This window comes from Mustela putorius, unplaced genomic scaffold, assembly GCF_011764305.1.
Source record: "Mustela putorius furo isolate JIRA1106 unplaced genomic scaffold, ASM1176430v1.1 tig00000145_pilon_pilon_pilon, whole genome shotgun sequence".
NCBI lineage: Eukaryota > Metazoa > Chordata > Mammalia > Carnivora > Mustelidae > Mustela > Mustela putorius.
The window spans coordinates 38,402,633-38,429,250 of NW_025421294.1; the positions used below are offsets into that span (position 1 = coordinate 38,402,633).

The window sequence follows — 26,618 nt, forward strand, 5'->3', positions numbered from 1 at the left end:
ATTTTTTGTCCTAGTTCTTGGTATTCAGAATCTTTTAAGAAGGATTCATCTGTGCTTAGACGATTGTAGATACAATTTTTTTAGCCTAATAGGCACTTTGTCCTCTCCAGCAACTTGCTGTTTGGCACTAAAAACAACCAAATGCTCCTTTTCTCCTGCAACCAGTCTCCACAGGAAGCACATGCATCATTAATAGCCCTCTGCCTCACTAAGACCCATCACGGAAAGCTGTTCTGAAAAGTTAACTGATAGGAAAGAGTTGCTTAACTGAGTCAGGAGAATGATAATGGGGCTGAGCTGAAATTTGGCTTCGGCTCAAAATTTCCCACCATGGCAGAAGAGAGGAAGGTGGTCTTGGAAAAATACAGTGTGAAAGGCAATTTCAGGAACAAATGGCCTGTATGGGTGGTGCAGGAGTTCTGGAAATAGGTGGGTCTAGGTTTGAATCTCTGTGTTCTAGACGTTTTGACTTTATGGAGCTTCAATGTGCGCCTCTGTAAAATGCGCTTAATACCACCTACTTTGCAAGACCTTGTAAAAATCAATTAAGGTCAAGTGTGTAAAGACTACCATAGTGCCCAGTACACAGTACTGTCCCCCTTTTCACTTCCCATGTGTTTTCCTGGCTATTTCAATCCCTGAAACACCAAGTGTATCACTTTGGCTAATTCATAGCATTCTTTTATCTTTAGCCTGCTTTTGGTGGGAGAAACTAATGTACACGGTCTCTAAGTTTCTAAATGTTTCCTGAATGTTTTGACCCCATGTTATATCCATACCACTTTCTACAATTCAAGAATGTGTTCAAAATAACAACATCCTCTACTAATAATGAACTTTTTATTAGTTGTAGACTTGATGAGGAAAGGTCTGGTGGTTTCCAGTTGGTTCAACTTTTCATTTGCCTTCACCATTTCTTGTTGTTGACTCCTGTGCCATGCTTAACTTCTTCTTGGAATGTACCCCCATCCCTGCCCCAGCTAAACTGCAGAGGCCTTTTCTGATCACTTCTTCTAGAGAAGCCACATTTAATCATTCTCCAGTCATACTACTATTTGACATCTTTGTTTAGCACTTGTCATGACTTGACTTTTTTGTGTGTGCGTGTTCATTTATTTATTGTTTATCTTCTCTCTCTAGACTCGAAGCTTCACATAAGTAGAGACCTTATCTGTCTTGTTCCCTTTAATATGGTCAAGTACCTAGTATGTGCACAACTGATAATGAATGAATGAATGACTTGAGAGTCATTACAAAAAGCAGCTTTTTGTAAGTCCTGCACTTGGTCTCTGTATGTAAAAGTATGGTGGGGGGTGGTGGTGATGGTGGCTGGGTAATTAAAAAGACAAAATATAATCTCTTTTCTCATTTACCTTTCTCTTTCCCCATATTATAGCTGACCTGAAACTAAAAATGCTGATGGATGATAAGTACCAGTTTTTTTTAGCATCATGACAAGCATATTAGGTGAGTTACTATTCCACCACTGATTGAAATTTTTTGTGCCCCCCTCTCATTTTTTTCCAGAGGCTAAAGCAGAACTGAGACCTGCTTGTGACCCAAACAATAACTAAAAATACCTCTGTGCAGGTCTATTATTGTTGGAGAAGGAGAAACCCAAGCGGTTACTTTCAATAGTCTCTTTTCTTGAAGACACAGAGTGTGATTCACCTGCCAAACTGTGACCTGTATTAGACAGACAGATCCAGCAGGGTGGTGCGGTGAAGAGGAATGGAATTTAGAGTTAGAAAGACTCCTAGATCAGGCTTTTATTAGTTGTGTGAACTTGTGCAAGTTTTTTCGCTTCTCTGAGCCACAGCTTACTCATCTGTATAATGAAAATATTACCCAGCTGATTTAATCAATAAGTACTTATTGAGCTCTTACAATATGGTAGATTTTGGGAATAAAGTGGTACTTCATGACACTGTTCCTGGCCTTTGGAAGTGAGCAATCAAGTAGAAAATCAGGACAAATAGCACTATTATGGTATGTAACCCATGGTTCTGAGAAAGATAAGGGCGAAGTACATATTTTGAAAACAGCTATGACAGCGTCAGGCACAGAGTACTTGTCCAAAGTCATACACTTGATAAGTGGTAGTAGCTCTGGGACTTATTCAGTATTCCCTCCATAATGCCACCCCATCAAGACTCCCTTGAGTGCCTTGTGAAAATGCAGATTCTAGGCCCAAGACCACACTTTGAGAACAACAAAGCCACCTGCAACTAATTCAAAAATTTTAAGTATTACTACAATGTGAGATAAAAGAATGTCAAGCCAAACTGTAATAAGAAAAGACAAGGCTTCAGTTTCTGTCCATGAAAGATTAACTGTTATGAGAATTTTTTTTGTTCTGCCATAAACAACTAGAAAACAGAAAAAATATGAAACATTTTCCAATTATTGCACAACAAGCAGTATAGGGCTATTAAACCAGAGAGGAGGGAAACAAATGAGGTTACACCTACATAGTCACTGAAACTTATTGCCCCAAGGAGTTTCCAGGCTACAGGCCTGGAAGGGGGAACCCAAACAAAGCCTATTAGTCTCACTGCATTGAAGAGTAACAATTTGAACTTGGGAAGGGTGAGGCAGCTAGAACTCATGGGATAGAGTTTCAGAGAGTGGGAGACATACATTGAGAGAATTCTGAGAGCTGTAAAGGAGTCCTCTCTATTCAGTGTTTGTATAATAACAGAGATATATAATACATGTGTAGCTAGAGTTCCAGAAGGAATGGAGATAGAGGGAAAAAGGTAGACTGTTATTATCTGAAGGCAAACTGTGATGATATTATTTGAAGGTGTAGATTATAAACCCTAGAGTACCACTAAAAATAAAGAAGTCTGGCTAATAAACTCAGAGGATATAAAATGGATTCATAAGAAACAGTTAATTAATCCAAACCAAAAGAAGGCAGGAAAAAACAAAGTTCAGTCAAATAAAAAGAAAACAAATACCAATATTATAGATTTAAACTCAAATACACTGGTAATTACGTTAAATGTAAATGGCTGAAACTAATGAGAAGGCAAGATAGTCAGATTTGATATAAAAGTATGATCCACCTATATGCTGCATGCTAGGCAAGTATGTTCTATGTCCATGTGAATATGTTAGATTACACGTCAAAGAATAAATAAGATTGCAGATAGATTAAGGACCACTAATTAGTTGAGTGAAAAATAGGGAGATTATCCTGGAGTATCTGGATAGGCCCCATGTAATCCCGAGGGCCCTTAAAAGTGAAAGAGAAGACATCAGAATCAGAGGGAGATGTATCTATGGAAGAATGCTTATAGATGCAATCTTGCTGGGGGCCATGAGGTAAGGAATTTAGGTAGTCTCTACAAACTGGAAAAGGCAAGGAAATGGAATTTCCCCTAGAAAGGAACATAGTTCTTCTGACACCTTCACTTTAGCACAGTGAGACCCATGTCAGATCTATGACCGAAAGAACTATAAGATGAGGTGCCTGGGTGGTTCAGTTGGTTGGGCATCCCACTCTTGATTTTGGCTCAGGTTATGATCTCAGATCATGCCCTGCCTCAGCTCTGAGCTTACCTCTGCCCCTCCTCCACTCCCCCTGTCTCTCAAATAAATAAATAAATAAAATCTAAAAAAACAAAAAACAAAAAACAAAAACCCGAATAGCTATAAGATAATAAATTTATATTGGTTTAAGTGAGCAAGATTGTAAAAATTGTTACAATATCAATAGAAAATACCTGGTACCTACAGGAAACCAACTTTAAATATAAAGACACAGGAAGATAAAAAATGAAATGATGGGGTACCTGGGTGGCCCTGCCTTCAGCTCAGGTCATGATCTCAGGGTCCTAGGATTGAGCCCCATATCAGGCTCTCTGCTCAGTGGGGAGCCTGCTTCCACGTGCCTCTCTGCCTACTTGTGATCCCCCTCTGTGTGTCAAATAAATAAAATCTTAAAAAAAAATGAAATGATGGAAAAAGATGACATAGTAATCAAAAGAAAGCTAGAGAAGCTTGTAATATTAGACAAAGTACTTTTCAGAAAAAAGTATCACCAAAGATAGAGATCCTTTCATGATAAAGGGGAAAACTCATCAAGGGACAGAACAATCCTAAATATTTACATACCTAATAACAGAACTTTAAAATGCTTTATATCAAAACTGATAGAACTGAAAGGAGAAATGGAAAAACCTATGATTATAGTTAGACTTAAGCACTTCTCTCCTGGTAATTCATAGGTTAAGTAAAAAACAAACAAACAACTAATAAGAATGTAGAAAACCTGAATATTATCAATGTCTTAGACCACTATATGACATTATTCCTGATAACAATGGAATGCAGTCATTTCAAGTGCCCATGGAACATTTACTGTATTCTGAACCATAAAAAAGATATAATAAATATAAACATTATAACAATCATTGAGCATATCCTATGACCATAATGGAATTAAACTAGAATCAATAACAGATTCAGAAACACCTCTGGATATACTGAAATTAAACTGTGCCTCTCAGTAAAATCAGCAGGACAATTAGAAAATATTTTTAAAGTGAACAGAAAAAAACCCCCAAATACATAAGAATTTTGTGACGAATAGCTTTAGCAGTGCTTAGATGAAAGCATTAAATGTGTCTATTAGCAAAGAGGAAAGGTCTAGAATCAGTGATCTAAGTTTCTATCTGAAAAATTAGAAAAGGAAAAGCAAAGTAAAGTGAGGGAAGGAAATAATAAAGGGCATACATGCAGTCAATGAACTAAAAGACAGAAAAATAACATAAAAATCAATGAAAACTGAAAGCTGATTCTCTGCAGTAACACTGGTAAATCTACAGCCAGAATGATCAAGAAAGACAAAAAAAAAAAAAAAAAAAGGACACAAATTGCCAAATTCAGGGATAAAAGAGGGAATATTATCCTACATCTTACAGAAATCAAATTGTAGAACAATGGGATAATATGAATAATTTTATGTCAATGTCAGATGAATTTCAGATGAACTTTAAAGGAATTTCTCCTTTAAAGATCCAAACTACCAAATGCTACCCCAGATCTAATAAATAACTGGAGTAGCCCAAATCCATTAGAAATGTTTAATTTGTAGTTAAAAACTTACTTAAAAAAATCTAGGCCTAATAGCTTCACTGGGGAGTTCTATCAAACATTTAAGAATTAATAACAATTTTACACAAACTTTTTAAGAAAATAGGAGAGGAGGGAACAATTCCCAAGTCATTTTATGAGGGGATTAGAATGACACCAAAACAAGGCAAAGATATAGAGGAATAGACAAAGAATAAAAGATACGGAAGAAGAACTATAGAAAAACTACATAACACATCAATATCTGTCATGAACATAGATATAAAAATCTGTATCAAAACTTTAGAAAGCTGGATTCAGTTTATATAAGAAGGATATATGTTTTAACATAGGGTGGAATGTAAGATTGGTTTAATATTCAAATATCCATCAATGTGATGATCAACAGAACTAAAAAGAAAAACCACATGATCATCTCAGTAGATGCAGAAAAATAATTTGATAAAATTCAATATTCATCCCTGATAACCCTCAGAAAACCACAATGGAAGGGAATTTTCTCAACAAGATAAAGAGCATCTATGTAAAAACCTGCAGCTAATGTTACACTGAATGGTAAAAGAATGAATGGAGACATTTCCTTGAGGACAAGAAAAAAATGTCTGCTATCATTATGTCTATTGAACATTGTACTACATGTAGGTCTTAACCAGTGTGATAAGGCAAGAAAAAAATAAAAGCCATACAGATTGGCAAGGAAGAGATAAACTGTATTTATTTGCAGATACATCTATGTAGAAAATCTTTTTTTTTTTTAAAGATTTTATTTATTTATTTCACAGACAGAGACCACAAGTAGGCAGAGAGGCAGGCAGAGAGAGAGGGAGAAGCAGGCTCCCTGCTGAGCAGAGAGCCCGATGCGGGGCTCGATGCCAAGACCTTGAGATCATGACCTGAGCTGAAGGAAGAGGCTTAACCCACTGAGCCACCCAGGTGCCCCTATGTAGAAAATCTTAAGGCATCTACAGAAACCACCATAATTAATAGGTCAGTTTATCCTGCAGTAAGGCTGCAGGATATAAAGTCAACATACAAAAAAATCAATTGCAATTCTACATGGTAGCCAAGAACAAAAGGGTATTAAAATTTAGTACCATGTACAATACCATAAAAAGGTAAAATATTTGTTATAAATATAACAAAATATGTACAAGTCATACATTCAAAGCTACAAAAATGCTACTGAGAAAAATTAAGAAAGATATAAACAAATGGACAGATATGCCATTTTCAGGAATTGAACATTTAATATTGCTAATACATCAATTGCCCCAAATTAGGCTAGAGATTCAATGCAATTCCCACCAAAATTCCCTTATTCTTTTTTTTTCTCTAACATGAGAAACTGACAACCTGACTCTAAAACTTACATAAAAAGACAAAGGACCCAGAATAGTCAAGATAATTTTAAAAGAAGAAAACAAAACTAGAGGGCTATGCTATATGAGTTTAATGCTATATGATCTTAAGACTTACCAAAATGTTAGGACAAAAAGTAAAAGTCAGAACAGTATAGAATGGGCACAAAGTAATTCAACAGAGAAAGGATATTTTTCAACAAAAGATCCTAGAACAACTGAATGACCTTATGTTAAAAAAAAGCTTTTATCTCATACATAATACTATATACAAAAAGTTTAACTGAAATGGATCATGGACCTAAGCATAAGAATAAAAAACTATAAAACCTGTGGAAGAAAACATAGGAACAACCTTTCTGGCCTTAGGTTAAGCAAAGATTTCTTACGCTTGGACCCAAAAGACATGAACTATAGAAGAAAAAGAAAAAAATTAGACTTCCTAAAAAAAAAAATTAGACTTCCAAAAAAAAAAGATACATGAATGGCAAACAAGCATGAAAAGATGTTCAAATCATTATTCAGTAGTGAAATAAATATTAAAACTACAATGAGATTCTTCACACCCACTAAGATGGCTAAGACTTAAGATCGATAATAGCCAAGTGTTAGGGAGGATACAGGGAAACTAGAACCCTTATACGTTGCTGGGGAGAGCAAAATGGTCCAGTCACTTTGGAAAACAGTGTTGTAGTCTTCTTTTTTTAAAAAATAATGTTAAAAATACACTTGGCATACAACTCAGAAATCCCATTCCTAGGTATTTGTCCACAGTAAGACTTGTACATGAATGTTCATAGTAGCATTGTACAAAATAACCAAACAATGGAAACAACCCAAATAGCTATCACTTGGTGAATATATAAATAAATTGTGATAATCCGTATAATGGGATAACACTCAGCAATAGAAAGGAGTAAACTGATTCGTAAAACTACATGGACAAATCTCAAAGGCATTATGCTATATCAAAGAAGCCAGACACAAAGGTTTATACATCCCGTGTTTCAACTTAGACAAAAATCTGGAAAATGCAAACTATAGTGAAAGAAAGTAGATGGTGGTTCTCTGGGGCTGGGGCTGGGGGGAAGGGATTGATCAGAAGGGCACAAGGGAGCTTTTTGTGGTGAAGAAAATGTTCCATATCTTGGTTGTGGTAGTTTATGACTGTACATACATCTGTCAGTAGTCACTGAACTGCTCACTTAAAATCAATGAGTTTTATTATGTGTAAATTAAACCTTAATTAAGCTGATTAAGAAAAAAGCGCTACATCAAAATGTGAAAAAAGGGCAGTCTCTCGCTAGCAAGTAATAATTATAAAATAATGTTTCAGTTTGGGTACACAATCTTTTCCCCTTTTAAGGATGACCATCTCACCAAGTATATACATTAAGAGAACACAATCAAATTTTTCCTCTGGGAAGTATATTCTCTGTGATACTTACCAAGAGTAGTGAGTCCCTCTGAGATCGATGTGAGAACATACAGGAGTACAGGAGGCTCCAAGTTGGTGATGAAGCTCATGTGGTCCTGGGTAAGACATTCCAGGAGTGGATAGTAAGACTGGCTCAGTTTCCGATATTGCTACAACACAGAGACAACTGTCAAGCCACAGGAAGGCAGAAGTCATGTTAAGGTCTAGTGGAAACTGCCATTTATAATACTGGAAATTGTAAACTTACCTAAACACAAATATATAAAATAAATAAACTGAACAAATGACATCAGAATTCACAATTCAGTATTTAAATGGGTTCTAAAAGGAATCTCTTGATCTCTAGAAATCCTAATTTGAAGCTATAGCACAGTAAGTACTCTCAATTTCACCTTACATGGCTAACACTTAAATCCAAATAAAATCTCTGTAGTATGGAATTTAGAAGACTGAATTATTTTTCTGGATGGGGATATTGTAACACTGAACAGTACCTAATAGTGGCTATGCAGCCTTTTTTTTTTTTTTTTTTAAAGATTTTATTTATTTATTTGACAGAGATCCCAAGTAGGCAGAGAGAGAGGAAGGGAAGCAGGCTCCCTGCTGAGCAAGAGCCAGATGCAGGCCTCCATCCCAGGATCCTGGGATCATGACCTGAGCCAAAGGCAGAGGCTTTAACCCACTGAGCCACCCAGGCCACCCCCGACTTTTTTTTAAATGAAGGTATTTGCTGTTATAATAGGATATGATAACATAGTCTGTTTTACTTACAAATGCCAACCCACCAAACTAAATTATGATTTGGCCAATGGCTTAATATTTGCCATATACTATAGACAAAAGTTAAGTGCATGAGAAAGATACCTGGAAAACTTTAAATGGAACTCAAACCAATATCAAGGAAGCATAACACTCATAAGAGAAATAAGCCAGAGCAATATTTATTAAAGTGGGATTAAGACCACTTCCATAAGATCACACGGGATGCTTATTAAAAATGCAGTTTCCTGATCCCCACTCCAGGCTCACTCAGGAAATGCTCTGGAATGAGGTAAGACAAGCATTTTAAACATGCACGTTAAGGGAGTCCTATGCACCCTTAATTTTGAGAATTATTAGTTAGAGATTTGCTTGCCTGTTAGAAAAAAAAGATTAGCGCAATTCCTGGAGCTACAGTCAGTTTTTCTGGATATTGAAGAGTCCTGTCGATGAGAACCCACACCTGATCTCAATCAAGTTTCTACTTTGTAATTTCTGTTGTATGGGTAGCCTTCATTGAGCATCCCATTCAACTACTGAGGCTAAACCACTCTGGCTTGAGATGTGGTTCTAAGACTAGCTTAGAACAGTGGAAAAGGGTTCTGCTAGTCCATTCATCCATTCCTGTCAAGGAGCATTTCTTATATGGGCTGACTTAACAAATGCCCCCTAGATCTTACTTATAACCTTGGTAGGGAGCAGGTGGAAAAGCCTGAACTAAGCCTGAGCACGAATTTGGCTGTTACGGAAGTAATTAGTGGAACCACATTGGGCATATATTAGCTTTTATGTAACCAGGCAGGGATGTTTAAAAAAAGTCTGATAATGACACAGCTCAGTGGAGGAGCCTGGAAATTTAAATTTCCAACAAGCACCCGAGGTGATTCTGATGGGCCTCAAAGTTTGAAAACCACTGACATAAATCATAGAAACTAGATGGTAGAGTTGAAAAGGGACCTAGAGATCACTTTGTTTAATTTACTAATTTTAAAGGTGAGGAAATTAAAGCCTGGAGAAATAGAGAAGGTGATTTATTCAAGGTAAATGACTAGTGAGTGGCAGAGTAGAGACTATGCGCCCGTATGCTTAACTCTGAGTTCAGCACTCTTTCTGCCATACCAGAATTTTCACAGAAAGGAAGGCCAAAGAGTAGGGGAAGTAGACGGAGGAGGAGGAGGAAGGAAGAAGGAAGGAAAAGATTCTGTAGCCAATCCTCCATTTCTTCTCCAGGAAACAGACCTTCTTTGAATTATTAGCATAGTTGTAAGAAATTCATTGAAACTGCTAATTACATTTTTCTCTGGCTGTTGAACCTGGGGCACTCTGGATGACCCATCTGACAGACGTGGTAGCTGCAGCTCCTGAAAACTGTACATTTAATTATGTACACAGAACCACTATGGTCGTTCAAATTCTGTACGTTGAATCAAGACGCTGTCCTAAAACATAAAATGTTCTGGTGCTATTCTAACTCCCCCGGCCTCATTACAACCACTTCAAGCCCGTGGTGGTGTTACTTCACATTTCACACAAAGACTCCCATGACGCACAACTGCTTACCAGCAAGTCGCTGTGGGACACTGACAGCAGCATTTTGACAAAGGCCTGGAGTACATTGTCAAAATGGTTGTCCCCATACAACTTGAAGACGCCAAAGCTGACATAATTTCCACACAAGGCAGATTTGAGAGCTGAATAGCAGATGGAGATGCCCTTGAGTTTCATTGGATAAATCTGATCTTTTGAGAGGCTCCCAAGGGACAGGATCTGATTACCTGTTTTAGGGTAAAAGCAGAAAGAGAAAGTGATATAAGGAGATGTAATTCAAAGCAGTTATAAGGCACATTATTTAACATTTTCATTTTACTGCTAAGGTTCACTTCCTCCGATCATTGTTTGAAGAATTACACCACCCACGTGGTGAAAAATATCAATATATAAGGCAGTTTACCTGAGAAGTACAAATGTCCTAAGGAAAATCAATCAAGGGTATTGGAAAAGTTTTGTATTTTTATCTGGATGGCGATTATTGTATCATTATTATATGAATACATAGATTATTATATGAATACATAGATATAATAGGTGATTATTATATGATTATTATAAGAATACATAAAAATTGAGTTCATTCATTAAGATTAGCTCACTTTATATACTTTTATATGTTATCTCTTCTTCAATAAGATGTTAAGAAATAGGAGTAAATAACCAACTAAGTCAAGAGAAAAAGGCAGCCTAGACTGAGCTATAAGTTACTCTAAACTCTGGGATGAATTTTCAACAATTTTACATGAATCTGATCTTGAGTTATTTCACTTTTAGGAGCCTCACAGTTTCGGTATATGAATTAGATGAAATAAGACACATAAGTTCTTTGCACAGTGCATAACAAATGTTACTTCCTTTTTTCCTTACATGATTTTTTGGAAGCTCTCAAGAGATGATTGTTTAAAAACTGTACATAAATTCTATGTTGACCATCAGAAGACAAAGAAATGCTTATATAATCACCTTAAGATTTTTTTTATAGTAGTTAGTATTTATAACCAACAATTTCTGTTTTTGAAATGTGTGCTAGGTAAGACATGTTTCTAGGCAATATCCAAGAACGTTGTCCAAAAAACTATAAAGTCATACATGTTTCTTACCTCTGTTTTTTCCTATTTATGTGAGTACTGCTTTTAAAATTGAAACTAAATTCAACTCAGAATATTTAGAGGTATATTGTTGTGGTGTGGTACTGTATCAATCGGGCTACATAAGAATTATATTTCCCAGAACCCATTTCCTTGTATGGTTGTGGACTAGAATTGGGCAAAAGAGAAATCATGTCAGATTTGAAAGGTCCCAGTGATGTAGCAGCCAAGTTTTTTCAAGGTCACTGTAACAGTGAGAAAAAATGGTAGAAATGCCACTAGGTTTCACTTTGTCCTTGTTCTTCTGTCCTCTGTAACTAGAACTACAGCCTTGCTGATGAATGATTCCAAGACCATCACCAACTACTTGGCAGCAAACTTCCAGAATGGCAGCTGTGCAGAGGCAACAGTCTTCCACTGACAGCTATGCTACACCAGTTCCCTCTCACCCCACATCCTTTCATGGTCCCACACCAGCAGCTTCTAGTGTGGGACTTCCTGTGAGCTCCAACTTGTCTATCCATGCCATTGTTTCAGGAAGGCCGGTGAATGATTTTTCTCCTGAACTTTCAATTCTCCCTTTTAACCTATTTTCCCATCTTCCCCCAACATCTAATTCATGAAATAAATTCCCTATTCTGTAAATGTCACAGTGCTTGTTTCTCCCTGTTTGGGCCCTGACTGATGTGTCTACTACAGAAACCACATGTGTACTAATGGGTTAAGAAGGACCAATATTAGGGACGCCTGGGTGGCTCAGTTGGTTAAGCCACTGCCTTCGGATCAGGTCATGATCCCGGATTCCTGGGATCGAGTCCCATATCGGGCTTCCCCCACTTTGTGGGAAACCTGCTTCTCCCTCTCCCTCTGACTCTCCCCCTGCTTGTGCTCTCTCTCTCTGTCAAAAAAATAAATAAAATCTTAAAAAAAAAAAAAAGAAGGACCAATACTTCTGGTGGACCATGAAACACAGATCTGGCTCATGGCAAAACTTTCCTCCCCTTGTTATGCCTTGCTGAAACATCTCCGTGGGCAGGTTTTCTTCTGTACATCCCTATGAGCCCACAAGGCTTTGCTTATAACTTAAACATGTAAATGACAATACCTGACCAACACCTTTAGACTAGAAGGCTCAGACAGATCTTGGGATTTCCTCCATACAAATTCCGTACCCTCTCTCATGACCTCAACCTAACTTACCTTAGAGATCTATAGTAAGTTCTGTAAAGATTCAACTCAATATGACCGCATTTACTTAACAGCTGCTACTTGTGAGATGCTAGGGTAAATAAATGAATGAAATAAAATCTGTACTCTGAGGAAGTTCAGTCTGGTGAGGGAAAAAGATCTATAAATCAAGAATCCCATACAATCTGACAAACACAGAGAGCTGTGCTAAAATGTTAGGAGAACAGAAGAAGAGATCGACTTTGGGCAGGAGGGCAGTGGGGAAAGGCTTCACAGCACAGGTTATTTCTCAAGGGTCAAACACAGTTTTCCAGGAAGACTTGGAGGGGGAGGAGTGTGCACCAGGTAGATCAAACACATGGGTATGGAGGTCTGAGAAAGCAAGGTGTTGAAGAAGAAAGTTCTCAACCACTGCTATTCTACCTTTGCCTCAAATTCAGTACAAACCAAGGTAGGCATACCCTCACCCTCTCTTTCCCCTTAAAAGAAAAGCACTGCTTACGTGTGATGACAAGAGCTAGGGTAGTTTGGGGGTATGCATGGTCTACACATTTGGTTTGCTGTAAAGGCCAGGGTCAAAGGGAGAAAATCAGGTCACCTTTTGGGGCCTTTTTATGCTGATGTCCTTATAGGAGAATTAAAGGTCTTATATTCTGCAGCAAAAGATGGAAGAGGCAGACCTAGAACTGTGACAGGAGAGAAATTTTGATCTTAAAGTGTTGGATAACCTTCATTAAGGATTACTTATTTAGAATTGCAACTTTTATTTCTGTGCTAAAGTTGCAACTTCATATACATAGCTTGCCTTTGGGCTGTTTCAGACACATCTGTGTTAATTTATTTTAATTAAATAAATTAATTAGTATGATGGTTACCATCATGATTTTGGCAAAGTGGAATGAGTAATACTTTCGAAATAGGAAACTGCATCTCACTGTGCTCAAGGGCCTCGGCATTCTGTGGTGGTGATGAAGGATCATGGAAGAGAAGGCTCGGCCAAGTTACTTATTCACTATAATTCAACTCTGTTCAATATGTGTTATTGTTCAACAATACTTAATTGAAATTGGATGCCCTGCCCTCATATAGCTTAAAATCTTGCAGTCAGATTCACATGACTGTAAACAAAAGTAACAGGACCGAAGTTTGGTTTTGAAGTTCCTTTAGGGGTGTGACAGTCATCCTTGCTTCCCTGTTGCACCCCATGCCTGGCCAGTCCCACCTCCTTCCTTCCTTGGAGATGGAAGATTCTGGAAAGGAGATCTCCATGATATCAATGGACAGCTGGCAGTGAAGGCAGGGTTGGCCTGCCTGCCACCAAAGCCAGTGACAGTTGACACTTTGGTACCTCTGTCCCAGCACAAAAGAAAATGATCCTTTCCTTAATGAAATAAAGACTTCCAGAGTTTAGAATCAAAAGGAAAATCTCTAATTGTTTCTCACTGACTATAAGGCCATAACTGCATGCAGGGGAATGAGGTACTGTTGCATTCTTACCATTAGGTCTAGCGCGAGGGTGGGGGTTAGGGTGGGTGCAGAGGCTGCCCTAGGCCTCAGGGAGAAAACACTGTGAAGTGAACAGATGACCTAGCCAAAGGCCATCCTGGGTAAGAGTTGGGGACACACGTGCCATGGAATTGCTTTTGCTCTAACTTGGTACAGGCGTGGCAGGAAAAGAAATCTCACTAAATAATGAGGGGGAAAAAACTGAGAAGCACAGAGGACTCCTGATACACAGAACTCAGCTTATTAGAAATATTTTCCTCATTATTAACTTACATTGTTTGGTTTTTTCTTTTTTATATTCTCTGTCCTTTTCTGAGAAACCATTTTTGTTGTTGCTGTGGTTTTTTGGGATTAGATTCCAGCATTCAGAAGTGCCCTTCTAGACAAGTCTCAAGATCTAGATTCAGAGGATTTCCATTAAAAAATGCAAAATCTCCTCTTCTACACTTTCATCTTCTCAATGAGGCTTATCTCTGGCACTTTACTTAATTTACTGTAACATGTTTTCTAATCCCTGGTACTTCTAATATTCCTTCTCCTTTCTTTCTTTCTTCCTTTTCTCCATTGCACTTACTACCTTCTAACATACTAAATAATGTCTTTTACTGCTTTGCTCACAAATGTATCTGAAAAGTCCGGAACAGTGCCTGCTGTTCCCAGGGTATATCTGCTGAATGAATGAAGCTCACAGAGCTAAATGTACAAAGTTGCTTACTGACACAAAGAGTCCAGTAGTGAAAAATTACATGTTTATAAAAAGTTACATTTATAAAAGGGGAATAAACAAACTATAGTATGACCATAAAATGTAATATTTTACAGCTATTTAAGAAGCTACGGTAAGGACACCTAGCTGGCTCAGTCAGGGCAATGTGTGACTCTTAATCTCGGGGTTGTGAGTTTGAGCCCACATTGGTGTAGAAATCACTTAAATAAATAAACTTAAAAAAACTTAAAAAAAAGATATGGTAAATTTATATATATATATTAATATGGAATATATAATGTATATACTAATATGGAATATTTATATATTAATATGGAACAATTTATATATATTAATATGGCCATGATATAAGTAAAAAAAGGCAAATTACATATAGCAAGTGTATTATAATATCACTTTTGGAAAAATATATCTATATACACACATAAAAAAGTATAGAAAACACACACTAAACTGTTAATCATGCTTCCCTCTGAATGATGAGATCATCAGAATTTTCACTTTCTATTCGCTATAGCAATTTTGAAATTCTGCTGTTTGCTAATACCACGCTAATATATTATATTCATAGAATTTTGTAAAAGCTACCATCTGCTGGAAATACATCTTCAAACTTCTGGGCCTTATCCTATTCCTTCAAAAGCTACTTCCTTGTTTGACACCTCAGTTTGAGTTAGAAACTTCTTCTTACGCTTCTCAAGCATAAACGTGAGCATGATGCAGCCTTAAGTCTTCATTTACTTGATTGAATACCCTGCTGGACTCAGCGTCATCAAGGGAAGAATCAGTAAGATTCTTTTTTCTGTGTGTCTTATTTCTTTTCCTATTCCTTGTAACTTTCACAGCATCAGACACATAGTAAATGCTCAATAAATGCTAGCTGCCTGGATGAAAGAATCCACTAAACAGTGTACATGTGTCTGGAGATCACCTTCACTTATCTGACAGCTTACTCAGTACTTCCTGCTTGTGTGTAAAGGGGAGCTACATCCAGCATGTGTGGATCTGGCGTGGATCGTGTTCCTTGAGGTCTTGCTTTTGTAAGCCACCTGATCCTGGTGCTGGGATCCTCAAGGGGTTGATCATTCCACTGCCTTCAGAAGACTTTCATGAGCTTTACTGTCCTACTCTCTACTATTTTCTTGTCACTCTGTCACTCCAAGCAAGTTTCAGATAGGATCTATGGCCACGTGCGTGTTCCTGGACAGTTTGTTTTCCAGAACTATTATTTCCTGGTGACATTTTATGAAGTCTCTAGTTATTTCAAGACCAATGCATTCTTCAACCATCTTTTTGTAGTCATTCAAACATAAATATACAATCATAATCCTTTATTCTTACAATGCTTCTAATAGTACACGGCAGTAGTTTCCAAGTTCTTTAAAAAAAAATATGTATCACCTTTTCAAAAGACGATCTTTTCTACAAACAAACCCTAGTGCAACTACATAGCGGGTGGTTCTGGTCAAGGTGGTGAGAGAGTGCCTTTTTCCCTGCTATTTGGAGAGCCTCCATGGTACTTTCAGAGATCTCTTGGGCTCTGCAAATCCCAGCTGGAAAACCACTGGTCTGTTTTCTAGGTCACAATAAATAACAGTGGCTTGTACATTGCTTTTCAAATCCAATTTAAGCATACGATTAAGTCATACCTTAAATGCACCCGGGGCATATATACTGCTTTAAAGAACCCTGATGTAAATTCTTATATGTAGTGAGTAATCGTAACTGTTCCATCCATTTTTAAAGTTTAGATTTTCACACACTGAGCTTTCTTAAATCAGGTATCTAAGGAAGAAATAAAAGCAGTTCCATTTTGGCTAGTCTTATGAGAATAATCCTTATTTCTCCCTTCTGTGCACTCTTCAACCAATAGATGTCACTAAAGATACCAGTACCCAGAGGCTAAGGGAAGAAAAGATTAGACAAATGGAAATTGAGCATAAAAAACATCCAGTTCTTAAAACTGAGAAGTAGGTTTCCAAAGTAATAACATTTATTACACTGCATGCAACATTTTAACCAAAAATTTAAGAAAGAAATTTCTTTTATTAAGTTGCTCAGGCTGAATGGATCACAGCACTAAGTTTTGAAATACATGTTCTTGAAGCAATTTAAAACTCATTAGAAATAATAGGCTTGGGCTAGTAGAAAATGTGGTAAAATTTAATCCTCATCCAAATGTTACCTGGGCAGTACAAACAGGAAATTGTTTTGTGCTACTGTGGCTAACCTCATTGCTGACCCTGAGCTGTAACGGCGAGAACAGCTGAGAGCTGAAGCAAAATTAAAAACTTACATCAAAGTATATCATGACAGAATGCAGATAAATAAAACAGCATATCAAAAGTATTATTTTTCTGCCAGTCTCACGGAGCAGGAAAGGTACAGGTATTCCACAAAATATGCAACAAATCAGGTGCTGACATGAAAAAGAGTCTCCTGGCTCTGCACCACCCCAACCACTGACTGTCCAAACACTGCCCATGAGACGTGAGCAGAGAAGAAACCCAGTCAAGATGGGGACAGAAGGGATACAGAATGTTCTGGCCTCTTTTCTCCATAGGTTTCCCCTCCCTTCCACTTGGCTTACCAAAGACATAAATAAAGCTGCTCTTCTGTGCCCTCCCAGTCACACTCTCCCTCATCTTCTAGCCTCCTGGATGGGGACCACATGATCTCCCTCCTTGAGCACATTACAGTCTCCAGAGGTAAAAGCATGAGTAATAAAACATTAAGGGGGTGAAGAGAGATCAAATCAGCTTGGCTGATGGTGGCCAGCATGGGAATCAGTGGAGGGCAGAAGACATTTTTCCACTGAGCCTTTGGTTTCCCTTAAGCTTTAGGATAGAAATCACCATCCTTTAAAGAACTGTGCTTCCTCAGAAATATCCAAGGCACGAACTTGCTGTGGCAGCTCCTGGGTAGCACTAAGGACTATGGAGCCCGATAGGACTATCATTTACAGTTATTCAGACTCTGAATGAAATTCAAATTCAACTGCTTGCTAACTATGCAGTCTTTGGCGAGCTTCAGTTTCTTCCTCACAGTCATCCCAGAAGCTAACTGGTCTAAGAGCTCGCCATGCTCTACTGGACTGAATCCTCATGCCCACCATATGAAGCAGGTATTCTTTTCTCCATCTAATAGGAGACTGAAGCAAGAAAGGCTAAGCAACTTGGCCAAGGCCAAATGAGTACTGAGTGGCAGAAAATAATACCCACTTTGAGGACTCAGTAGGCTAATGAATGATAAATGGTCTAGCGTAGGAGCAGTCATGTTAAGAGCTGATTAAAAAATAAAAGCTACCATTATTATGAGTCCAAGCCAAGGTGCAGAGCCTTGCTTTAATCCCCTAGTTTTTCTTTAGGGTAAAAAAAAAAAAGCATATTGGCTTTCCTTTTCAAGAATGCTTTTTTCTCTTTTCTATTTTACCTCCTTTCTCTTCTTTTCACTCTTCCTCTCTCTCCTTCTGTCTGCTCCTCTTCTTCCTCCAATGTAATCCTCACACAGTCAAGTTTCTCAGCTTTTGCTACAATGCTTTTGCCTATATTGGACAACGGGACGGAAGACTGGGTAGCTTTTGAAGCCTATAGATTTGGCATTGTTCTGAGATTGTTTCTGGTGTCACTTGCTGGACATACATTCTGTCCTAGAGGTCCAGTAACACTGGATGAGAAAGTCACTGCTCTTATCAGTTCTACTGCAATAGTGAATAAGCCCCAAAGGAAAAATTACACTCAGTGAAAGAAACCTGATCCAGAAAAAGAAGATACAATTGTGATTCATAACAGAAATCTGATATTTCTAGAGTTAAAGCTCTATCAACTACTAAGCAATTCTTATACATATATTTTTCCCTAATAAGAAGTATTATTTCCTTTTTAAAAGCAAGGAAATAGAAGCTAAGCACTTATTATAGGCAGAAGGAAGCAGGACACTGTGGTCCCAGCAGAAGCAGAACCAAAAAGTGATGTGGTCAGTGGGGCCCTGTCCAAAGAAAGCTGGTTCTGTGAATGTAAGAGAAAGGCTTTGGACCAAGGAAATGCATGTTCACCAAACGCTATTCCATGTCACACCCTGTGCCAAGCCCTTTACCTGGAGTAGCTCATTTAACCACCTCTTCTAAATAGATGGGCAGGTCAGGAGGTAGTCATTATTCCTAATTTTGTGTATGAGAAAACTAGGAACAAAGAAGTATGGTGTCTTGAATGAGGGACATGGAGTTAATAAGGGTTGGTATTGGGACTCAGAGCTTTTAATTTCCAAAAACTGTGCCTTTTCTTTTCTTTTCTTTTTTAGTAGGCCCATACCCAGTGTGGAGCCCAGTGGGGGCCCTGAATTCACAACTCTGAGATCGAGATCTGAGCTGACATCAAGAGTTGGATGCTTAGCCAACTAAGTCACACAGGTATCCCCAAAACTATGCTTTTTCTAAGATACTGCTTTGGAAAATGTCCAGAAACGTAAAACAATGAAAGGAGTTAGATATACACTGGAAATACAGTGAACTGCATTGAGAATATTCGAGAAGAGGTTCGTTTTTACCTTTAGGAGGCAAAGCATTTCTATTTTATTTGATTCTAAAGTGTCTATTTTCAACAGATAAATAAAATTGTGACAATGTAGTTGCTGGTACAGATGAATATAGGAGAGTGCAAGGTTACTGCCTTAAATAGGTGCTTTATGTAGTTTTCATACACTTGTCTCAAACTCTAAAAATCAAATGCACAGTTAAGACCAAGCATTTTTAACAAAGGTGTATAATGCATTTAGATGATTATCCAGAGTGGGTTTTGAATTGAAGTGAAAACACTTTTTGTTTTTCTTTTTTTTTTAATCAAACCAAACCAAACCAAACCAAACCAAACCAAAACAGGCTTTTACTTTTAAAAAGGTGATACACTTTTAGTGGTTGTTCCTATGCATATGTGTGCACACACTCACACTCACAAACATTTAAAGAGGCTTTACAAAATTTTGTAAAATCTGTTTCAAGGTGCTCAAAAAAAAAAAAAATAGAATTACAGGTAATTTTTGAGACCAAGTGTACTCAGACTTGGCTACTGATTTGGAAAAAAAAGAACCAACAGCCAAAAAAGGAAACACAGACTAAGAGGAGAGGACCCAGGGAACCATCTCTCAAGAAGAGCACCGCATTGAGCCCAGCCTGTAGGCCGCATCCAGCCAGCATGGGGGCAGACTAGAACAGAGGATTCTTATCCAGCCTCCCCCAATTCCCAGGTTCCAAAAAGATCTCAGAGTTGAGGAATTCCTTGATGAAGCTGTCAGAATTGGCAAGAATTAGGGTTTATGGTAGTCCTAAGGCTCAAGTCTAACTGCTAACTGAATTTTTTGGACAATAACTGAACAGGACTAGTTTTAATAGAGAACTCTGATTCTAAGGGTGCAGTGCCCCCAAATTCCCTGTCATAAAATATTTACTGCTCTTCAGGAGGATATCTTTCCAAAATTCAGTGTTGGTGACATACTAGCCTAAGCGTTCCTTGATTCATAATAGCAAATTCCCTGATGGAACTTTCGGCAATTTTGACTATCTATACCTTTTCAATACTCTATCTAGTGTATTCCCTTTGCTTACTGACACTGCAATTTTATCCAAGAGATTCATCAAGTTGGTCAGGCATGATTTGTAATCAAAGGCGTGCTGCTTACTTACTTTTGATGCCAATATGATAGCTATACCTGGCTTTCCGCACTGCGATTACCCACTTCACAAATTCATACATACAGATAGGAAGGTTCAAAAGAACAAAATAACTAACATCTTTCTTTTCTCCAAAGAGATAAAGTTATATTGCTGAGACAAATATGGAAAAAAGATACTCACCATAAGTGCAAATCATTTTACTAGCTTCTCTGAAGAGAAGAATTCCATTAGGAGATGATACATCAAAATTCAAACGCTGGGATCTAAGAAATACAGCAAAAAAATCAGACTCTATATGTAAAGAAACCAAATGTAGATGGAAAGTGCTTAGCATTTCCATTGATTAGAAGTAGCAGAGTACAACTATCCCTTTAAAAAAAAAGATTTATTTATTTACTTTTTTTTTGAGAGGGAGACCGTGTGCCTGCACACATGAGTGTGAGTGTGGAGAGGGGCAGAGGGTGAGAATCTCAAGCAGACTCTCCATTGAGCACAGAGCTCAGGGTGGGGCTCCATCTCACAACTCACCAGATCAAGACCTGAGCAGAAACCAAGAGTCAGTGCTTAACTGACTAAGCCATCCAGGTGCCCCTACAATTACCCTTTAAAAAAAATTCCACTCCATTAAACAAGTGTTGATAAAATATGTATGCTGATTTCTCACTATAAAGACATTAGGACAATTAAGAAGAGTTAATTTCATTCATTTGCTGATTCAAAGAATTCACTTTTATCTATCAAAACTATTATCTTGACATCCTATATGGCAGACCTCCTCCTCTCTTTTCTTTTCATGCAAAGCGGTTGACAGAGAGTAATAAAGAAATACAGGGGTGTGTATGTAAGTTTATATAAATACCTGGCTAGAGGTTTGCATTTGTAACCTCCTGTAGTGCTCCATCCATATTTTTAAAACAAATTCTAAAGTGACAGAAGGCCTGTGTACTTTTAATACTACTCATATGCATAATGAATCATCTGATACTTTAGGCATATTTCAAATACATTAAATCCCATTCAGGGCGCCTGGGTGGCTCAGTGGGTTAAGCCGCTGCTTTCGGTTCAGGTTATGATCTCAGGGTCCTGGGATCGAGTCCCGCACCGGGCTCTCTGCTCAGCAGGGAGCCTGCTTCCTCCTCTCTCTCTCTCTGCCTGCCTCTATGCCTACTTGTGATCTCTCTCTGTCAAATAAATAAAATAAAATCTTAAAAAAAAAAAAAAAAGTGAAATCTTTAAAAAAAAAAAAAATCCCATTCAGACTATAGTTTCCATGGCACATAGCTCAAAGAAAGAGAAGTCCCAAGTTCTAAATGAGAACAATTCTACTTCCCTGGTTTCCGATGGGTACAGAACAATATGAACAGGATAAAGGACTGATAGACCATCCTGACATCATACTTTTTTTTAACATCAATTTGTCTTTAGTTGGTTCTGATATGCCTGGTCTCTGTGCTTTCAAAAAGTAGTGGTATATATTTTTAAAGGACTAGCAAAAAATATGAAAGCAGGTCTTAGCAAAGAAATGCCAAAAAAGCAAAGATACTTGCTAAAGTCCTTTTGCCAGGAATGATGAATTGTTGCTTCTCCACGCTTTTTCAAAATGCTTTAGTATAAGGTACAATGATAACTGATTAGAAATACTGTGATCTTTTGATAGTTGGCATATAATTACTGACTAAAGAAAATGAACATACATAATTCATATTGGATTCTGGAGAAATATAGACAAGATAACATTTTCTGAGATTACGGATTTTCACTAGGAACTTATTATATAACAATTATGGAAGATAGATATGAATCATTTGCCTACGGCAGGTATAAAATATATACTGCAATGATTTTTTCATTTAGTATTAAATGTTAAAGCTGCAATATATAATATCAATTATCTGGTTGAAAACATCATAATCAAAAACAAATTTCTAATATGAAATACATAGGTACCCTTCCTTTAGTATCTAAGATACATATAAGAATATGAGAATAGTTTAAAAAAACAAACAGCCTCAAAAAGATTTATACTCACATTTCTTTATTTGCCAGGTCTTTTCCTACCTCTTGTTTAATAGACTTTAAATTATTACTGGGAAAAGCCCAGCACAAGAGCTGAATTACAGCTGTAGTCCATAGTCCTTCTCTGTCTGGCTAGTTCCCTTCCAACATGCAGTTTACAAAGAGGAACTGATGAAACAGGATGGCTAAGTGACAGGTAATTTGGTGCAACGCCATATTCACAATGACATATTTTAAAGAGGTAAAACCAGTTAGCTTTCTGCAGTTTTTCTCTTTTAGCTACATCTTTGTTAATATTTATACACAGAGTATTTGAATCTCTGCTCGTCTGTGCAATTATAAGGTCAACTGGGCAATTTTTTTTTATTTTTACGTTTTTAGGCAATTTCTAAGACATGTTGTAGTTGCCAAAAAAGGAAGTGTTGTAGCTGCCATTTGTTTCAGTCTTAAAAATTTTTATTAAAGTGTAATTAACATTTAGTGTCATATTAGTTTCAGAACCACTACGTGATTACACCTTACACCTGTTACAATGGCTAGAGTCAAAAAGACAAGAAATAACAAGCAATGGTGAGAATGTGGAGAAAAAGGAACCCCTGGGCACTGTTGGTGGAAGGCAAAACAGTGTAGCCACTGTGGAAAGTGGTACAGAGGGTGCTCAAAAAATTAAAACTAGAACTACCAGATGACCCAGCAGTTCCCACTATTGGGTATTTACCTCCGGACTCTCAAATGAAAACACTAATTCAAACAGATATGCACCCTTGTTTACTGTCATCACTACTTAAATGAGAAGGTTGAGCACATAAATCATCCACACAGGTGCACACTGGCAAAGAGGTAGAAGGATAACTTAGGAGTCAAAGCAGGGACAATCCCGGGGGCTCCTGAGATGAACTATGAGTCCATGAACTGCTCTGGGTCTCAGGCTCCTTCTTCATAAAGAAGCAGCTCAACTCAGAGACCTCTAAACTTCTTTCCTGCTTCAAGAGTACATGGAATTGCAGTTAAGCAGTGAAAGAGTTAAAATAGCTGCCCTACCTCCATCTGCGTCTTTGACTGTTTTAAATAATGGTGGCTGTAGTCTTCCATCTCATACACCTAAGTGTACTACGTTTTCCCCCCAAGAGGTCTCGACCTTGGGGCTCTGATTCTATGGCTTTCACTGATTATTTGAAAACTTCTGGTTCCTGAGTTCTTGCTAAACGAATATACACATACCAGGCAGGAAAATCTGACCTCTGGAGATGCCGTCAAACAGTGATTTTTCCCCCTCCCCCAGTGCACTTCTTACCTATTTTGCATCAGTTCTGCCATAAGTTTTAAGATGGGAGTGGTACATGCTGGCTCACCATACCACCGCTCGATCGTCCTCTGAAGAATGGGAAGATACGTGGGGTACCTTTTATAGAGCCTGTTAAAGAACTTAAGGGTCAAAAGAAATATTGTTCCTGAAAATTGGCAGCACTTAAAGAGCAAAGAAGGAATCCACATATGCTCTATGTTTAGTATACAACGGCAATTTTATAAATTGCTCTCCCTAACCTGCACAGCTGTACATTTTTTGGGGGGGAGGGGTGTAAATGATTTGTTGTTCTTTGTAACATATCCCACACATTATGTTGCTTCATTCTTGGTATATACTATAAATAGAAGACATATTCTGAAAGAACACATATAAGAATCATGCTTAATACTGTATGAAAGGAAAAGAAATTTAACGAGGATAAAAACACATTTGGATTGTTAATACCAGTTTCTTGGGTATTAAACTACTTAAGGAAATATTATTATAGAATTTTGAAAATATATAAAAGAAAGAGGGAAATAATAATAATAAGCCCCATACATCTATCTTTCAGCTTAGAAACTACCTATTCTCTTCGTTTTTTTTAGTTGTTGACTTGCTTGGCTTGGTCGCACTGTAATAGCTCCAAGGAGCACTGGAGATGTTAGTTTGAAGAAAAGCTCTGGGTCACTTTTAATGTACTCAGGGTCAGCTAAAAGGTAGTCCCATGTACACCCAAGGAGAAGCTCTCAAACATCCTCAGCAACAGTAAGAAGCATGTGCCTCTGCTATGGAAAACTCTGACTCACCTCTCCTGGCCCTTTAAACCATAACTGACTCCTTCCTTGACAAAGGGACACATAAATACAAAATTAAGGCCTAAAATTGCAGCAGGAAAACAAACAAACAAACAAAAAACAAAACTCTTGATATGCCACTCCTTCATTTCCTTTTTCTTTTCCTATTCTCTAGGTCTCTCTCTTTCTGGTATTTTCTAGTGTACTTGTCTTTTTGTTTCAGTGAAAGTGCTGAATGGAATCACTTAATGGCGTACCTTCCCTGTGGGTATGGGTAGAGATCTCCATGGTGAAAAAGAACACAATTTTCTTCCCTGCTCTTAGAATACATTTCAAATTCATTAGGATAGCATACAAGGCCCTTTAAGATCCAGTCCCTGCATACCTTCAGATCCCTCTCTTAGGACTCCTGCCTTATCCATGATTCAGCCATTCTTAATCCTCTGCAAATCCACAGATGCCAACTCTCTTTTTTTTTTTTTTTTAAGATTTTATTTATTTATTTGACAGAGAGAGACACACAGCAAGAGAGGGAACACAAGCAGGGAGAGTGGGAGGGGGAAAAGCAGGCTTCCTGATGTGGAGCTTGATCCCAGGACCCTGGAATCATGACCTGAGCCAAAGACAGATGCCTAATAACTGAGCCACCCAGGTGCCCCAGATGCCAACTCTCTTGTCTCCATTCCTCTACTTGCAGCTTCTTCTGCTTTAACCCATTCCCGTCTTTCAACATCTAGCTCAAGTTCACGTCCCATGGGACGGTGAAACCTCGCTTTTGTCAAAAGGCATCAGCCTCTTTCTTATCTATGTTCAATGAACACTCTGACCCCATCTCTCTCTCTTTTTTTATTATGTTAGTCACCATATAATATCATTAGTTTTTGATGTAGTGTGCCCAATGTCACTAGCTATCAGGGAAATACAAATCAAAACCACAATGAGATACCACCTTACATCAGTTAGAATGATAAAAATGAGCAAAACAAGAAACGACAAATGTTGGCAAGGATGTGGAGAAACGGGAACACTCCTATACTGTTGGTGGGAATGCAAGCTGGTGCAACCACTCGGGAACAGTATGGAGGTTCCTCAAGATATTAAGAATAGAGCTACCCTACGACCCAGCAATTGCTCTACTAGGTATTTACCCCAAAGATACAGATGTAGCAAAGAGGCACAGGCACCCCAATGTTCAGAGCAGCAACGTTGAAAAGAGTCAAACTGTGGAAGGAGCCGAGATGCCCTTCAACGGATGGATGGATAAAGATGTGGTCCATATGTACAATGGCATATTACTCAGCCATCAGAAAGGATGATGACCCCATGTCTCTTACAACAGACTCTACTAGGGTTACTTGCTTGTGCTACCAGCTTGCCCATTAGACAGTGAGTTTCCAAAGGGCAAAGACTGTGTTTCCCTACCTTGCCCCCACCATTATTGCTTGTCCCTCAGAAGCCTTCCTGGCCTCCCCCTCTGAAGACTTAGCTGGTATGTTTCCTGTATGTGGCTGTGGTACCCTGTGCTAATGCTTTTATGTCTCTTTATCTCTCCTATTCTATTATATGCTTCTTGAGGGCAGGACCTAGGCACTTGTTGTATACATGGACCTGGTACAAAGTGGGCTTCAGTAAGTATTTTTTACTGTAAACCTGTTAACCTAAGAATGAGGTATAGCATATTTGATGAGAAGTATCTATTTCTTTTTAACTGTGCATTTCATTTTGAAGCTTCATGAAATAACTCATACAACGTTCAATAAAATAAGCCTTCTAATCCCTTCAGAGTGGCGAGCTCCCCCAAACTGCAAAAAAACAATCCTTTTGTCTCCTCAGATATACAATGTTAAGGCTCTGTATTTGCATGTGTTGTATTTGTATATGTTGAAAGAATTTACTTAACAAGTATTTACTAAAGTCCTATTCGATAACTGTGTATTCATCGTTTTAGACTCTCTGGAGACACCAGTGAATCAAACATTGAAAAATTCCTGCCCTCATGTGATTTACATTCTAATAAGAAAAGACAAAAATAAATAAAAGACATATATAATATGTTAGAAAGTGCTACAAAGGAAAATACGGTGAAGAAGGGAGATAAGAAGTGCTCCAGTTGGATAAAAATGAAATCAAT

At 37.9% G+C, this 26,618-nt stretch overlaps 1 protein-coding gene across 8 annotated transcripts in view; it reads right to left on the bottom strand.

Moving 5' to 3' along the window:
* Positions 1–26,618, bottom strand: part of RANBP17 (RAN binding protein 17) — a 314,839-nt gene that overhangs the window by 31,031 nt on the left and 257,190 nt on the right. For 6 of the 8 annotated variants that reach the window (XR_001181445.2, XR_006605410.1, XM_013062214.2 and 3 more), the window contains 4 exons: positions 23,697–23,816; positions 20,567–20,649; positions 10,219–10,433; positions 7,910–8,048 (listed from right to left, as the gene is read on the bottom strand). Coding sequence is in view for 6 of the 8 variants with exons in the window: in XM_013062214.2 (XP_012917668.1) it covers positions 7,910–8,048; positions 10,219–10,433; positions 20,567–20,649; positions 23,697–23,816 (557 nt within the window). In the remaining 2 variants the exon portion in view is untranslated. The remainder of the gene's footprint in view (positions 1–7,909; positions 8,049–10,218; positions 10,434–20,566; positions 20,650–23,696; positions 23,817–26,618) is intronic. The other 2 variants (XM_004737613.3, XM_013062041.2) reach the window with 1 other exon arrangement.